General features: G+C 39.9%; 1 protein-coding gene across 2 annotated transcripts in view; it reads right to left on the minus strand.

The window, feature by feature from the left end:
• Tax1bp1 (Tax1 binding protein 1) overlaps nucleotides 1-18,569 on the minus strand; it is a 57,513-nt gene that overhangs the window by 4,880 nt on the left and 34,064 nt on the right. Inside the window, exons 12-16 of one of the 2 annotated variants that reach the window (XM_028758382.1) lie at nucleotides 17,487-17,587; nucleotides 13,872-13,997; nucleotides 9,944-10,015; nucleotides 6,248-6,422; nucleotides 5,623-5,765 (exon numbers count right to left, since the gene is read on the minus strand). In XM_028758382.1, the coding sequence (XP_028614215.1) occupies nucleotides 5,623-5,765; nucleotides 6,248-6,422; nucleotides 9,944-10,015; nucleotides 13,872-13,997; nucleotides 17,487-17,587 (617 nt within the window). Of the gene's footprint in view, nucleotides 1-5,616; nucleotides 5,766-6,247; nucleotides 6,423-9,943; nucleotides 10,016-13,871; nucleotides 13,998-17,486; nucleotides 17,588-18,569 lie in introns of both variants that reach the window. The other variant, XM_028758381.1, reaches the window with a different exon arrangement.

Genomic DNA, 18,569 nt, shown 5'->3' on the forward strand with positions numbered 1-18,569 from the left:
AGAAACCCTGTATTGGAAAAAAAAAAAAAAAAACAGGTATTTGCCCAGAATCTCACAGTACCCAAGATTAAACTCACAGCCCACATGAAGCTCATGAAGAAGGAAGACCAAGTGTGGGTGCTTCCATCCTTCTTAGAAGGAGTAATAAAATACTCAAGGGAGCAAATATGGAGACAAAGTGAGGGACAGAAACTGAAGGAGGGGTCATCTGGAGACCATTCCACCTAGGTATCCATCCCATGTGCAGTCACCAAAGGTAGACACTGATGTGAATGTCAGGAAGTGCATGCTGACAGGAGCCTGATATAGCTGTCTCCTTAAAGGTCTGCCAGAGTCTGACATATTCAGAGGCAGATGCTCATAGCTAACCATTGAACTGATCAAGGAGTCCCCAATGGAGGAGTTAGAGAGAAGACTGAAGGAGCTGAAAGGGTTTGTGGTCCCATGGGGAGAGCAACAATACCAACCAACCAGAGCTCCCCAGGGTCTAAACCACCAGCCTGGGAGCACATAGGGACAGATCCATGGCTTCAGCTGTATATATAAGGGTGGAGGGCCCTGCTGAGCATAGGGAGAGGAGATCCTTGGTCCCATCAAGGGTGGATGCTGAGTGTGGGGGAATTCGAGGGTGGGGAAGTGGGAGTAGGGGGATGTAGGTGGGGGTACATCATCATAGAAGCAGGAGGGGGGTGGGATAGGGGGTTCCTGGGCGGGGGGGGGAGGGGAGAAATGGGGTAAGGGGATAACATCTGAAATGTAAATAAAATATCCAATAAAAGAAAAGAAAAAAAGAAAGAAACGGAAGCATTCATTAACGCCAATATCAATATGTAAGACAAAGAAGAGAGGGGTGACTAGATAGCTTATTTACAATCAGGAGCTCCTCCTGCCTCTCAAAACCTGTATTAGGTGTATTCATGAACACTCCTCTTCCTTTTATATCATGTCCGAGCTTTCCCACACATTCCTTTCTAGTAATTTATCAGTTAGTGAAAGAACACACTGAACTGTGAAATTTAAAGCCATTTAAAGGGATTTTAAAATCAAAAAGCATAATTTTACAAGATCTCTATTTGTTTTCAAACCTTTTCCTCCATATTCAAAACTCAACCCAAAATGGAACAAAGACCAAATAAGAGAGCTAAAACTAAAACCCTTACAAACTCCTAGGCGGGCAGTAGTTGCTTGCATACAGACAAGAAATGGATAAGCAACAAAATTGCCTGACCTCACCAAAACTTAAAATCACTTTTGTGCAGCCATGGACTCTATCTAGAAAGTGAAAAACCCCCACAGAATTGGGGAGTATATTTGCAAATGATAAATCTAATAACTGGATTTAGAAACAACCAAAAACTTAAATATATTTGTCCAAAGACAATTTATAAAAGCGTAAGGAAAAATGTCTGGCATCATCAGGCAAATCAACAGCATGAGACAGCTGTTTCACACCTCCTCTAACAGGCTCTAATGTCAAAGAAGGTGTTTATAAGAATGATGTATCAGTGAGTATGTGGGAACCGGAACCCTGATAACATGGATGGGAATGGAGCATCGTGCAGCCTCTGTGAAACTAAGAAAGCCTTCATTGAAAAGGTTAAAGACCGTGGCCACATGGCCATGCGGTTTCATCCCTTGGGATTCTCCTCTAGCAATCACAAGGGTGATAGCTCTAGCAGTATATTATCCCAACAAAGACTTCTACATAGTGTCCAGAAAAGCACTATTCACAGTAGCCTAACGGGGAAAATGATGCAATCCAATAAAGAAGACATAAAATATGCAATACTAAGGGACTGGTGAGATGGCCTCACTGGTTAAGAGCATTCATTGGTTCTTGCAAAGAACCCAGGTTCAGTTCCCAGCACCCACACAGTGGCTCACAACTGCCAGTAACTCCAATTCAGGGGATCAATGCTTACTTCTGGCCTCCGCTGGCACCAGGCACATGACATCCATGTGGCACTAGCACAAACATACATGTAGGCAAACATTCATATACAAAAAATAAAAATAAATCTAAGTATGTATATGAATATTCAGATGATGGAATTCAGCAATGATGGAAGCAAGCACATTTTCCATGCTAATCATAAATGAATGTTAAAATAGGGACAACTTTTTAAAAACATGCTGGGGAATCCAAAGACTTTGCATGATAGCGTTTGATCTGTATGACCGAATGATGAGAATGGACAGTTTACAAGGGAAGCAGATAAAGAATTTCCTGGGATAAAGGAATAGAGGGGAGGGGGTAAGGTAAAGTACAAAAGAGTTTCTTTGTAGTGGCAAAAAATGTTTCCAACCTGACGCCATGATAACCGCACGACTCCGTGACTCTGCTGAGCACGAGCTACACACTTCACATGGGGAACTGTATTTCGATAGCGCTACTGCCCGGTACTATCATCCTAAGGTAACCTAAATTTTAGACAGCATAGTAGGTTAAAAACAAAAGTAAAGCAGAGAGGGAGGGAAATCTATCTATACCTAGTCAAAAGAACAAAGATCTAGAAAAGAATCTGCCACTGTACTTTTAAAACAAATCAAACAAAACAAATTTAAATCAAATGCTGTTGTGTATCAATTTTGTAAACACACTAAAACAAGTTCTTTTAATGTGATGGCCAATTTAAAATGAAGCCACAAGCAGCAGTACATTGTGACAAACAGGGAGTAGCAGTCCTGATTCTTTCAAAGTGTGACTTTCAATAATTCTAGAGTCACAAGACTCTTTGAGAACCACACTTCTTACAAGAAATGCTAAGGCTGTGACAGGAAAATGTGTATCAACAAAACTATCTTCAGTTGGTGGTTCATTACTAAAGACTCATTCGGAAAGCTGCAATAAAACACCTTAAGAGAAATAAGAATGAAGAAGGAAAAAATGCATGAACACGGGAAGGAAATGTGTACTGAGGGAGGCAATAAATATCTAGTCTTAAACAGCAGGATTAGAAGTCTGGATCGCTGCACCTGAAACAGTGACCACCACATAGCCACTGACTCTCAGGAGGCTGGAAGAAGGAAAGCCTCCACTTCTAGCAATCCTGGAGGCAGCACCACTGCTTATATACACACCACACTTACTGAGTAGCAAAGACTTAGATCATGGCTCTAAAAACTGGGTATGAAGGTACCTGGGATACCATTGAAATTCACATGGTTTCTATCGGATTTTAATCCGGTGTTTGTCAGATAGCATTGAAAAAAACAATTCAACACCTGCTCAGGTTCAGCTCTGGATAGTGCTAACACTCCTCTTCAGGACACCCTAGTTTTCAGAAGCTGAGTCTCTGGCACTTCTGACACGCAAAGCAAGCACTATATAAAAGCTAATGTGAAGTAAGCAATGAGCTTGTCCAATGTGATTCCAAAGCTCGAGAAGCTAGACAGTGACAAATAATCACACACATCCCAATGGTAACTATGGTTATTTAAAAATAAACACTGAATTTTAATTTAGACATGCTATTTTTAAAGGGTACTAAATATATTAGTACATGAGCACTTACTAGGTATGTCTTTTGGCCTAGGAAATGTTACAGAGGAAACTGTTTAGGGTGCTATGTGAGAAGTACAGAACTCTGGGGTAGCCACACTGAGAGACAGTTAAAACCACAGCATTCAGATGGTCTGAAGAAGTTCTGATCCTACATCTGCTTTACTGGTGGTATGATTCAGGTTTAAGTACTTAATGAGTACCTCAGCTTCTTCCACTAGCACCTAGCAAAGCAGACACTCCACCTCTATCACACTACGGTGATAAACAAGTGACTTATCATGTATCCAGGGCTCAGCAGGCAAAGAGCTAGACAAACGTTTACTTGCTGGACAATTATTAGGTACATGAGACTTAGGAAGGTTCTGAAAGCCACCAATTTCTAGTACAAGAGGCAGTGGCAGCTGGAGGCAGCAGCATAGGCTAAAATCGTAGGACAGCTCAACTTTGACTCCCAAGGTGCCCACTAGGGCTCTGTGACCATGAACCGCTCCCACAGCAAAATCTACTTTCCTATTCTTACTAAAACTACATAATAAAACCCCCCATTTGTAAATGGGTTTGCTGTTAAAGGACAAAAATTTTTAAATTTTTAGATGTAAATAAAAAATAGAAAAAAATTTCTGTTTATAAAATACAAATACTCCAGGCATGCATAGTAAGAACCCCTCTCTCTCATTAGCTAATCTAAGCATCTCAGCAAATGAGCCCAAGACTGCAACACTGTTTCTCATGGGTTTGCAGGAGGGCAAAGCACACAGACCAGAAAGAACAGTCTGCTAATTAAGCTGAAGCAGATGATTATGGAAAAGAAAGGCTTGTCACATGTAACATCTATGCCAAGAATGATCAGATTAAATATGCATAATGTAAAGTAAAATTGTAAAAAAAGCAGTAAGATAATACTAGAGACCTTAAACAGGCTACAGAAGTTCTGACAGTTTCCTAATTACTCCCAGTAATGGACACAGGAGGCCAAAAGGCAGGAGAGAGAAACACATTTTTCTCCATTATGAGTGTTGAACACTAGGTCTAAAATCATGCCTGTCTGAACACTGATCAGTTTCTGCAAAGGTTAATAGCAATTAAATGCAGCAAACTATATTAAATGAGAAACAGGTCATGATACTACTGTACTTGCAAAGAGCACAAGAAACCATTTCCTTGAAATTTATCTCAGCGCACAGGAAATCTAAGAGCTGCTATGAAAAAGAGTGTCCCTACCCCACAAAAAAGCTGTTCTAAGAAATTTTATTCATTAAATGGGGGGGGGGGGAATCTCTTAAATAATCTTTTAGCCAGACATGGTGGCTTACACCTTCAATCCCAGCACTGGGAGGAAGAGGCAGGTGGATTTCTAGGAGTGGGAGAACACCCTGGTCTATATACTGAGTTCCAGGACAACCAGGCTATGTAGAAAGACCCTGTCTCAAAAACAAAATAATAATAATCTTACACCATATACGCTAATTTAATTATCATCACTTTTATGTTGCTACTAGAAAAAGAAACGTCATGTATTAAGAATGTCTAAAAGGTGTTTTCTCAAAAGCAGAAAACTACAATATGATGAAGATAATAAATTTTACCTTAAAATTTACAGGATATAAATATAAACTGAAATGGCAGTACTCTGCATAACATCTTTGCATCTTCATGCATTGTTCCTTCTAAGCCAGCAGAGCACAGTCCTTTGATTGTAGGTAGTTACTTAGTCATAATTAGGGTTACCCTGATAACTGATACATCCCAATCATCCACTGAACTTCATCTTTAGTATATAAACCCTAAAGTGTTAAGTCTGAAAAAAATACTACTCCCCCCATCCCACCCCACCACGGGGTTTCTCTGTATAGACCTAGTTGTCCTATAGACCAGGCTGGCCTCAAACTCACAGAGATCTGCCTGCCTCTGACTCCTGAGTGCTGGGATTGAAGGGATGCACCACCACTGCCCAGCACTGGTTAGGTTTTCAAACAAGATTTAAAAAAAAAAAAAATCAGGAAGGCAATCACATGCAAATGCAAATTCATAGTCTTTCTAGACATACACCCTTAACACTGCACCTAAGCCAGAAAGCACAAAAGCAGGCAAGCTTAAATAATTAAAACTACATTTACTCTGCTGTCCTCGGGGTCTTCTAAACCATCCGGCCGGCTAAGGTTTCGAGCAGGCTGGCTACAGACAACATTATCTTCCCAAGATGGGGCTCGCACAGGTGGCCTTTGGATTTCATCTGGATAAAAAGCACCATCTGCTCCATCTGTAATAAGAATTACAAAAGAAACATTTAGGGGAAAAATTAGATGAAACTAGTTACAAGAAACTGGCACCTCTATCTGTAGTTATAATGATCTAGAGAAGCAAATGGAAACTCAGCGTGTGGCTCAGTGGAAGATGCTTGCCTGGGATTCCCTAGAGGCCTGGGATTGGCACTACAGAGGAAAAGCCACAGAGGCCACATGGGGATGGTAGCACATGCCAGGCTGGGTTATAGAGCAAGACTGTTTCCTATGTTTTTATTTTTAGCCCACGAGTCTGAAAGCTGAGTCTGTGATAAGCAATTAAGACTCCTCCTTCACAACATGTCACCTGTAGATGTCAGTAATACTACTAAACATTACAATGAAACTTACACGACTGTATTAGAGTTGATTATACCCTCAGCTCTCTTAAAGCCCATGAAACTAGAAGCTGAATGTCTTAGAGCCCGCCAAACCAATGCCAAAAAACAACTTGACTAACCTCTTGTTTCCTGTGCTGTGTAAGGGTTGCCATACTGAAGAACTGGCTGTGCACTTGACAGTGGAGGAAGAAGCCCATTTTGCTCAGAGCATGTGTTGAGACACCTTGAGACTTGTTGAGGGGTCTGGCCTTCCATTTTCCTTCCTTTTTGATCTTCTAAACTCTTTGTAAGTTCCTAAAATTAACAAACCAAAGACAAGTAAGCAAAGGAGCCAAATGTCCTCTAAGGATAACATAAACACTCAGCACGAATCCAGAACTAACACTTCTCTAGCATGTCACAATGATAAACATCTTTAAAAAAAAAAAAGAAAAAACAAAAGCTGTGTTAACAGAATAAGGAGGAGAAAAAAACATTCAATGTATGCAGAAAATCCAAGATTTATTCAGAGCTATTAAAAATCCAGCAAGCTAGAATAAAAACTAATTTCCTTAAATTGAAAAAAAAAAGGAAAAAAAGCAAATGATTCTATTGCAGATAAAATATAAGTAAAGGATTCTGCATTCTCTAATTCTCTTCAACATAACTTGTGTTAACTTGTGACTAAGGCAAGATTAAGCCAGACAGACTGAAAAGTAAATAATTCTGTTTTTATTCGGAGGATACAACTATACATACAGAAAGAAGCTACAGCAGAGGAGTTAGGATAATGAGTGAATTTAGCAGGTTGCAAGATTCAACATATAGTCAGCTATATCCATATATATCCATATATGTATATGTATGTTTACACACACACACACGCACACACACACACACATGCACACATATATGTAAACAACAAAGAAGAGAATGATGGAAAGCACAGTTCTAGTTAGTGAAGTCAGTGAGACAAAGTGCCTAGGAAGTTAGCAAAACGATGCACGATGCTAATGCACTAAGAATAGAACAATACTGAGTGTGATTACAGACAGCACAAACGGAGGGATACATACCAAGTATACAGACAGAAAATTATTTTTACAGTAGTAATTCCCCTCAAACTAACTGCACATACAATGAAATACTAATTTAATAAATTCCAGCAGGCTTCTCCATGAATTGACAAAATGATTCTAAGATGGAAACAGAATGTCTTGAACTGCCAATATTTAAAAACAATATCCTAGCATTTGGGAGGTAGAGAAAGGAGGATTCCAAGGTTTAGGCAAGCCTGAGATACCACGTAAATTCAAGGCATGCCTGGGTTCTAATGAAAACTCCTGTCTCAAAGCTAAAGATACAGTTTAATGGTAGAACCCTTGTCTAGTCTAGCCTGCAGAAGTATTTAGGCCTGATTGCCCAGCACCATCCAAAAAACTATGAAAGGGGGCTGAGAAGGGGGGATGGAGAAGAGAGGAAGATGGAGGAAGAGGGAGAGAGACTCCTAAACAAGCTAGATTTCAGGCCTCAAGCATCATGTGACTCAGTCTACCTCTTCTCTTAAGCTACCATTTTCTTCTCTAAGAGATTTAACATTTAAACGTTTATGTACAGAACAGTCCTAGTGCCTGGGAGGTAGATGTATAGCTGTAGACCACCATCTTAAGTTGCCCCTCTCAAAAAGAAATGCTATAAAGATTAAGGTTCTTAGGACTCCATTAATTTCACTCTAGTGGCTTAAAAGTATGGCAGTTCAATGAAGCAGTCCTCAATCTACAAAACCATACAGATAATCTAAACGTAAGTCTTAGCAGAACTGCTAATTGTTTTTTAAGAAAAAAGAGAATTATAGGCTGGAGAGATAGCTTAGCAGTTAAGAGCACTGACTGCTCTTCCAGAGGACCTGGGTACAATTCCTACCACTCACATGGTAGTCTCTGTCTAAAACTCTAGCTCCTGGGGGACGACACCCTCTTCTGGCCTCTAAGAGTGCCAGACACATACAAAATACACAGATATACATGCAGGCAATACATTAAAAACAAACAAAAAAGCCTTCTAAAAGGATCTGTCAGGAAGTTTGAGATAGGAGGATCACCTATCTCAGGATTGAAGACAGCCTGGACCATATAATGAGTTCAAAGCCAGGCTGGGTCACTTAATGAAACCTGTCTCCTCAGGCAGGAGGAGGTAAAGAGATGGCGTGGGGGGGGGGGGTTAACAATACTTGTTTTTACTAAGGATCTATCCAGGTTCAGTTCCCGGCACTCGCAGTAAAGCTAACAACCACCTGTAACAGCAGTTCTAATGGAAGGGACACTCTTCCTCCTACACTGCCTCCATTCCACCTTCCCCTAGTCTATACTGTACTTCCTTTTTAGTTCTTCTCCCTCAGACAAACCAATGAGAAGGGGTGTAGGGGTGAACAACAGCAGTGAGTCAGCACTTATACACTCGACTACTGCTACTGACCACTTGCCACCCTCTTGGCAAGTGTGTGTACACCTAGGGGTCAGTGATGACTAACAGAACCTAAAACTAATCTCAGAAGCTTTGGCAGGTTTTAGAGTTCTCAGAAATACTCTTGAGGGACTAAATATTAAACAAGTTCTTTGACATCACAATGTAACTACTTGAAAACTTTTAAAGTGATAGAAACAATGCCATCCTACAGGAAACCAAGTTTTATAACAGCAGCAGCAGTAGTCGGAGCAGTAGTAAAGCTACTGATCTCAGTATATTTCTTCCATCAAATCTTTTCAAAGGCAAATGCTATAAATTATATTTGCTCCATTAGTTTATCCATTTAACAAATGCTTGACTTCAAAGAACAGGTTTCGTAAAAGGGACTAAAAATAAAATGAGCAAAACAAGTACAACCTGTACTCTTCATGGACCATGCAGTTAAGTAGAGACAGATACCCAACAAAGAAACATAAAATATATAAACATATTTGAATAATTAAAGATTATGGACAGTATTATGAATTACAAGTCCAGGTCGTATGGGTGAGGTTAAGGGTAGGACCAAGCAGTAGGAGCAAGCTGATGCAACTGAGCCGCTGGCCTGCAGTGGATGGCAGTGCTACCCCACAGTGACAGTCACAACTGACTGCCAGACATCAGCTGATCAGCAGACTACTGTCAAACCACAAATACAAACACCAATACAAGAAGACAAAGGGGCTTTCCTGACAAAAGACAACTAGGGAAGCAATGAGACTAAAAGTCCCGCTTTGTAGCAGAGAAACATCATCCAACCTGAAGATCCACTACTTAAGATCTTCCAAATGCTGCAGCTTATTGCACCACCAAATTCTGCCACCTGACTGTTAAATATATCTGTGCACACTAGCAAGCATCAGATTATCACAGAACACACTAGCAAGTGTCAAATTAACACAGAAGACACAAGTTTTCAAAATTTGAATTTGATTTAAGGCTTGAACTTTTTACTAGCAAGAAACAGTATCAATTCTTTTCCTTTAATTAACAGATTCGCTTCTTTTCAAGAAAATACTTAAGTTTGAACAAATGCCCAATTAAAAATTCACTTCTTCCCCAATTCGAAATATTTTAAACTTAGATCATTGTTTACAAATACAAAGTATGTGATGGAGACAAACTAGCAATTTTCAACACGGTATATTTCTCAAAAATTGGCAGATGTGGGATTTGGAAAGGAGAATGATACACAAGTTACTGTTTACTACCAGTAAACAGTAAAGGGAGGTAACAGTTGAAGACATGAAGGAAAGCTTTCAAAGAGAAGTCAGACAAAAGAAAGCAAAAATCGATCATAGAATGTCCACAGCGAATACATTGCTCAATACCTTCTCCCTTGAGAGGTTTTCCAAGTATGATGCCAAACCATTTATTTCTTTGTCTTTCTCTGCCAACTGTAGCTGAATTTAAAGAAGAGAGAGAAGTTATTGTTAATATTTTTGTTATCTACTTTCTCCTCACACATGAGATCCACTTAAACCCATACTACTATCAAGGTAAGTTTTCTATCACCAGGTTCAGTTATTTTCCTCATTCTCAGTCTTTGTATTAGTTGCCATTACTGACCAGTTTCTTCGTTTTTCCTACTTACGGATTTATGTAGCCAGGCTGACTAGAACCACTGTAAGTTAGGTTAGTCTCACACCCTCAATTCTCCTGCCTCAGCCTCCAGACACCAATGGTGTGTGCCACCATACCTACTTCCCTTCTCTTTTTAAAATGTACTAACACACTGACTATGCATAGTATTACCATGGTCTATTTTTACCATATTCACCTCCTCCCGTCCTCTCCCAGCCCCCGTCCTTCCTCCCAATGGTCCTCTCCCCCTCATCTACTTTCATAGTACTGATGCCCTAATGGGTGTCATTAGAGTTGCTCACAGTCTTGGGTGGGGTTACAAGTTCCTTACTAGCTCCTACACTGAATAAATTCTCCTTGCCCATCCCAGCAGCAACTATTTGGTCTCAGAATATTCAGAGAGGGAATGGAGACCTTATGAGCCCCTCCCTCCTAGCTACCATTCTGTCTATAGGTCCTGGGCCCCTTTCCTCCCAGGACAGGACACTCACAGACCCAGTACTGTGCCAGTCTTATGCAGTAATCTCAACTGCTGTGGAGTTAAGAGTCCAACAGTGATGTCACGTCTTAGGACCCAGTTCTAGCTTCCTCCATGGCTTCCTCTAGCTTTTATACTCTTTCTGCCCCATCTTCCAAAATGTTCCTTGCAGCTTGGAGGCAGCCCCCATTATCTTTAACATTTCTCCTTTGGCTTATGTAAAAGGGCACCAACATTGTTATCCTAATGCCTTTTTGTTGTTGCTGGTGTCTTCTTTTGCTTCCCAGCCATAAATAAAGACATTTTATAACATTCTTCTTTGGCTCTTTTGTCCATCTTGTCTCTGAAAACTTTCTTCCATTCTCAACTGATAATAAGCCATAAGTATTAATTCATGTATCACTCTCACTCCCAAGGTCCAAGTCTGCTGGTTATTTTGAGTCAGGGTCTCACCCTGGGTTCCAGGCTGAACAGGAACTCAAGATTTAGTTTTAAGTAGGACCTGAATGATCTATAATATCCTGCCCAAACTTCCAAGTGTCAAGATTACACTTGCTACAATGGCTGAAAATCTGTTCTTTTGAGTAATGGTAAGATGTTTTCACTGCTGTCTTTCCTGCACTGTAAAGACAGAATGTTCCACACTTACTTCCCTGTATTAGTTAGCAGACTCCATCAGAATCAGTAGTGTAACAGAAGCTTCAGAACTACACACCTTTCCCTTTACTCCCCAGCATTTTCAATCTGAATCACTCATTCATTCAACAACTACCCACTGACCAACTATAAGAGCACCAGCATTAATGGGTATGACTAGAACTATTCTTTGCTGGGTATGGTAACACACACCTTTAGTCCCAGAACTTGAGAGGCAGAGATCTAGCAGATCTCTGAGAGTCAGACCAGCATGGTCTACACAGAAAGTTCAACATCATTTAGGGCTGCATAAGGCAGCCATGTCTTTAAAAAATAGCAAACAATAACACACTCAAATACTTCAATAGTTCTTCCTAAATGATGTATTTCAGATCAATTTTTCTAGGTTCATGTTCCTAGTCTATATGAAGACCCTAGTTCAATTCCCAGCACCTACGTAGGGGCTCCAGGGTCATGAGATCTGACGTACTCATCTGGCTGCCACAGGCACCAGAAACACAAGGAGTGCACAGATAACACATGCAAGCAAAACAGCCACACACATAAAATAGAAAAGGTATCCAAGAGAACATGGACTTCGTATAGTCATCTCAGCAGCTTTACCCCTCACCGCCTATGGAAAACCTCTCTAGGGCTTACAAAGTACTTTGAAAAGGACCTACTCTCACTGAGTTTCTTTTCTCCTAGAAAATTCTCAATATTATGTAAGACCCAAATTCTATTTTAGACCTCTAAAACCTGACTTCATGGCACTACTGAAGTCTAATTTACTCTACTATAGATACAATTCTTTCCCAAAGCAGCTATGGTGTTCTTGTGTCTGTCTGTCTGTCTGTCTCCCTCCCCCACACTCACACATACACTCACACCCACAAAAATTAGCTGGAAATAAAATTACTTAGAACTTACCAGTCTTCAGTCACAGAAATAAGAAAATTAAAATCATAATCACATGTATTTTATTCCTTAAAAGGATAATATTTTGACTTACTAGTCAGGTAGCTTGCTCATTTTTTCCTAACATTCTTACAGATACCATTTATTATTGGGGCTGTAATAGTACTCTGATAAAAATAAGTTTCTTTAATTAATATTATACCATTTACTTCACAGTATTATGATAAATTTTAAAGCTAGCAAATTAGTGATAATATACCAATTACACACACATATTAAACGAAGGTCAAGTCCCAAAATAATTTAACATACACATTTGTGATACAGTAAGAAAACAAAATGATTGCTTCTAAAGATACATGTTTTTTTGGAATGCATTAGGGCTGTCCCTGTGGGCTGTCAGCCAGTCCAAAACAATAGAAGCTATTGCCAATGGTATTGGTTATGTACCCGAACTGGAACGAAAGACCTTACAGCTTCAGACACCACATTATTTTGGTTACAGGATTTAAAGAAACCAAGCTGGAAGTGAGCTGTGAACTCCTTCCAGGGTGGCTACCTTTCACAGCAACAGACAAGCAGCCTGGGGTGGGGAGGGTCGGGGGGGTGGGGAGGTGAGACTGACAGACTAACCACCTTCCTGGTTGGAATATCCATTAGAGGGACCGACTATCTATCTAGTGGTATACGTCTAGTCAAAAGCCCATAGCTACAGAGAACACAGGATTACTGCTAAATGGTCATGATGTTTGTACTTCTGTCAAGCTGCCCTCTACTGTGTTCAAGTCATCAGGTTAGTGCTACAGGCAGCTTTGATCAGAGAAAGCTTCTCTGTGCAACTATAGAAGTGGTCAAAGTGCTGACATTAAATGACTATTGAGTGCTTATCCCTAAATGGACATCTGTGTCACTTCATCCAAGGCTCAGGGAACACTACTGAAGAAGAAAGAACACAAAGAATCTAAGAGTCCGTGGAATGCTGTCTTCTGGGAGTGACGTGGCCTCTAGACCTTTGAATTCTCAGCAAACCTGATTACCTGCCTAAGACGGCGTCATCAACACTCCATCATTGAGGGTGTAATCTAATGAGGCCTCACACTTCTCTGAGGACTGATACGTAGTTAACAGCTGCTGGAAGAAGGAGAGATGGTTTCCTCTGTGGTAGAGTCACTACTACACTGCCCATGCTCCTGTAAATAACCCCTCACCTAAGCAACTCAAAGCAGCACTAATGAAAAGCATGGGCCTTGGGGAAGGAGGTGGCAGACACAGAACAGGGCATGAAAGAAGTGACCTATTTAAACAGGGTATCAGTGGGAGGCTGCAGTGTGCATCAGGTGGAATATTATAAAAATATATCATACAGATACATGAAAATATACTGAAGCCTATTATTATATATAACTAATATGTACTAAAAACTTTTTTAAAAGGTAAATTTCAAAGTCCACCTGACCCCAAAGGACTAAAGCCACATTAACCAATGCATGTGGGACGCCATTTTCTCAGGCAAGTGAGTAAACTGTATGTAATTAAATATCTAGCATATCTATATGGAACCTGCTTGGCTGAGGGTTTATAGGTACCTCACTTTGACCTGGCCCAGGCTCACTAAGCACCATGAGCCAAGCCTATGAACTTACTTTGTAATTATCCTCTACTTCAGCTAGTTCAAGTTTTACGTTTTCAGTAATTTCCACTTGTTCTTTCCACTTCAGCTCCATTTTTGCAAGTTCATCAGCGTATTTACTGCATTTGGTTTTCTCATCCTAAATAAAATTAAAATTAGTACTGTCACTAAAAACTTCACATCTCCACAGAGTAGATATCTGTACACACACATGACGATTACTCTAAGAGTATAAAGTCAAAATGCTACCAACACAAGATTAGGTACGTTATTTTATAGCTAGACAATAGAATAGCATATCTACTTAAAAGAGGCAAGTGGACAGTCAGGTGACCATCAGAGGTGTCATATTTAATCCCACTTAGCTTATAATTTGCTTTCAACGGTTAAATATGAGTGTCAGTGTTGTACAGAAAAATATAACCCAAATGGCCACAGTTCCTGTACTTGGATCATGACAAATATTATTTCACAAAAGGACTACTTTTGCAAAAGGAGGAAATCTAAATCATGTACTTTATGATAGTCCTTTTTCTTAAAAACACAACGAAGTGACCAAAAAAATAGTGACCAAAAAGTAAATAGGCCAATTTCATTTTAAATATTTGTTTTCAAGGTGAAGTTCAAAAATATATTTTGAGCAATTCCAACCTTCTAAACTCCACACAATACCTTCTATACTTCATTAACATACAAAACACTGCTCCAAAAGTTTTACAAACCTCAATGAAAAATCTGACTATAAAACTTCTGGATGGACCAGGAGTACAACTCACTGGCAGATCACTGGCCTAAGGCCTGGGTCTGATCTCCAAGCACAACAAGTAACTCCTCTGACAATGCAGGGGATATGTTTTAACACCTTGCAGAATGTGCATTTAAAAAAAAAGTACAAAATATAAACATAATTGATACTCTACCACAATTAAAATTTGATTTTCTAAAAACATTAAGCAACATCACACTGATAGCAGAGAAAGTAACTGCATCTACACACAGGAGACAGGCAGTTCCCACAGCACCAGGCCCCTGCTCTCACAGTGTATTTTTGGTCCACTTGCCAATGACCAGCACATGTATACCACAAAGCTACCCCTGCTTTCACATGTACTGTCTTTAAATAACTATACAATTGGCAAAAATCTGGTTTCCATCCTTTTAGAAAGAAAAAAAAAAGCATAGCAAGATGAATAATTAAACAAAAAAAGATTTTTTTTGAAAATATGTGAAACATTTACAAAAAGATAGTTGCAGGGTTAAAAACATGACTCATAAAGCATGAGAGCCTATGTTTGGATCCCTAGAACCCATGTAAAAGCCAGCTGTGGTGGCATGCATTTGCAACCCTACAGCTGAGGTGCACAGGGCCAGGCAGATCCCCCAGAGCTCCCTGATCTGCTAGTCTAGCCAATTAGTAACCTCAAGGCTCAGGGAAAAAGCCTGTTTCCATAAAGAAGTTGGAAAGCAATCACCTCACAATAAACTCTAGTCTCCATAGATACTCAAATGTGTATGTGTCCAGGCACAGCACATGCACGAAACGCACTCACACGTATATACTACATACACATACACACATACACACACATCTAAGAAAGAAATGTAAACACTAAGTCATTATGGAAATGCAACTTAAACTACAATGATATTCTTATCAGTCATTAGCTTGACTATATAAAGTGATAAAACAGGACCAAAGAAAAACTATGTACTGGTTTCTTACAAATCCCAGTCCTAGCACCTGGGCATCTGAGTGCAAAGATCTAATCCCCTTTGACCACAAAAGGCTTATATATAAATGTTCAATCAAGAATCACCCCAAGCATCTTCACCATATTCTCCCCACTTTCCCGACTGCTTCCAGTGCCAAGCTCGCTCACTCAGCCACCCTCCAGTCTTTTTAGAACACTGGGCCGTCCAATCAAGAAAGAGCTGCACATGCTAGACAAGACTATCTAAACACGGATGCCTCACGAACCCAGTCAAGTCTAATGCCCTTAGCTTTGGCCAGAACCTGTCAGCAGCTGACTCTCTAGTCCTACAACAGCAGCACCAGGGAGAAAAAGAAAGAGGAAACTGCTCCCATTTATGGTAAGCTGAAAAAAGAAGCAGTTAAGGTTTGCTAGAAACTGACTCTATTACTTCCAGAGAAATATAAAAAACCTTTATCTAAAGAAAAACCATTAATGAGACAGGCCTATGGATGAATTTGTATCAACAATTTTCAGAGTTGATCCTAATGTCCTCAAGAGGCTGTGAGTACAGCTCCATCTTGTATGCTTGTCAGAGGAGCTGCCCATCTGGGTGGACCCATGTGGGAAGTACTGTTGGTATAGGGAGAAAGCAACACATTCATTGTTGCCAGCTTTGAAAACAATGAGCACTCTAAGACAGTTTCCAGGACCCTTGAAAAAGTGACTTCTGCTACCACACATGCAGTGTATACACATATCTGCAGGCAAAATGCCCATACACATGAAACAAAAATTAAAACCCGATCACTTTGCTATAATCCACACCTCAGCAACAGTTGTATACACTGTATACACATGTGGTGCCTTGTCCTACAACATGCACTGCACCACAGCTTTTACAACAGTAGCAATAAAAACACAAGCACTACATTACACTAGAACATCAGGGCCATCCTCACTTCTTCTACAGAAAGATCTCAAAAAGCCCAGTTTGAAATTTGATCAAGATATTTAAACATTACTTTAAAAGCAAGTAGCAAAAAGAAAAAGTATTCTTTTAGTAACATTGAGCAGATCTATGAATTTCATTGTTCTAAAAGTTACCTTTCTTTCTCATATGCAAAAGACACACCCACACACACACCCTTAAAAACCATATCGAAATATAAAATAACTTTGTTCTCTATTCAAGATAGTAATGAGAAGCATCCACCCCCACACTTTAACTAATTCAAAGTGAGTACCACCATTAAAGCTAACAAAATTGAAAGAATCTGAACAATGCTGCTTACAAAACTAAAATCCCACTGAGAGACAACAACTCATTTGCTTAACATTGCCATTCTTGGCTAGATGGATCATGAACTTGGTTGCACAAGCATGAGAATCTGAATTCGGGTCTCTAGCACCCACTGACCATGCCAGCCTGTGTCTGTAACCCTGGTGGTACGGAAAATGAACGCCAGTCCAGCCAAAACTGCTGTCTCTGGGTTCCGTGACAAACCCTGCCTGAAACACTGTGAAGAAGCGACTAAGGGAGACATTCTGAAGGCAACCTGTGGCCTCCATATGCATCCACACTGGGAAGTAGATGAGTGAACACCACACAATTTCCTGTTTTTTATACAATATATTTTTTAAAAGGACTTCCCTTCTAAAGTTCAAATGCTTTTCATGTATCATCATCCTAACAGAAATAAAACCTTCAATAAAATATTCAAACAAGGACATCATATCGTGTATATGTAAAACACCGACTTCAGAAGCATAAGGCCTGCATGATAGTGACAAGTACACAAAACACCCTTTCACCGTCCCAAATGCAGTATCAGTGTAGAAGACTGGGGAAAGGACCCTCTGTACATTGACAAAAGGCATCAAGGGCTGGCATCTAACACTGGCCAAGGCATTCATTGAAGAAGGGGCTAACTTACCTGCAGGAGCTGTTTACATTTATTATACTTTTCTATTTTCTCAGCAATTTCTTTAGTCATTTCACAGACATGATCCTTTGTTGACACATCAAATTCTGACTCTGTTGTAATAAAGTCAGAAAATAATTATTAACTCAGAAAATAATACTTAAATAATATTTAAAATAATATTTGCTGTCAGGAGGCTGAAGAGATGGCTCAGCTGTAAGAAGAGCTGCTCTATCAGAGGCCTTGGGTTTCATTGCCAGCAGCTAACAACTGTCTATAGTTCTAGTCCCACAGAATCTGACACCCTCTTCCAGCCTCCAAGGTACTAGACATGCACGCATGTGATGCACAGACATACGTGCAGGCAAAACAGCCACACGCAGTAACGTAACTTAGTAGTATTATTGTTTGTTTTGGTTTTTTTTTTTTTTGCTTTGTTTTGAGTTTTTTTTTCTAGTGTTTCTTTATATAGTCCTGGCTGTTCTGGAACTCATTCTGTAGACCAGGCTGGCCTTAAAAATCAAAGAAATCTGATGAGAGGGCTCTAGGGCCAGCCTAGGTGACTTGGTAAGTGCCTATCCTTAAACAAACAAACAAATAAACAATTAAAAACAAAGGAGTAATTTGGTGATCCAGCTCAGTGGAAGGATATTTGTTTAGTATGCATAGTTCAACCCAACAAAAAAAATCAAAAAATGAATTTTATGAGATCTGTTTGTTGTTCTCTCCTACACTGCCTCTGTGTGTGTGTGTCTGTGTGTGTGTGTGTGTGTGTGTGTGTGTGTGTCTTGTTTGTTGTTTTTGAGACAGTCTTCCTATATAGCCTGGGATGGCTTTGATTCATACCCACTGCTAGGGTTATAGGCATGCACAACCACAATGTGAGAATTTTTAAATGTTATTTTGATCAGAACAAATCTCACATTCAGATGTGAGAATACAAAAGAAAGAAAGAAAGAAAGAAAGAAAGAAAGAAAGAAAGAAAGAAAGAAAGAAAGGAAGGAAGGAAGGAAGGAAGGAAAGAAAGAGGGAAAAGAAGAGGAAGGAAGGAAGGAAGGAAGGAAGGAAGGAAGGAAGGAAGGAAGGAAGGAAGGA

Source organism: Grammomys surdaster, unplaced genomic scaffold (assembly GCF_004785775.1).
Source record: "Grammomys surdaster isolate TR1022 unplaced genomic scaffold, NIH_TR_1.0 126197, whole genome shotgun sequence".
NCBI lineage: Eukaryota > Metazoa > Chordata > Mammalia > Rodentia > Muridae > Grammomys > Grammomys surdaster.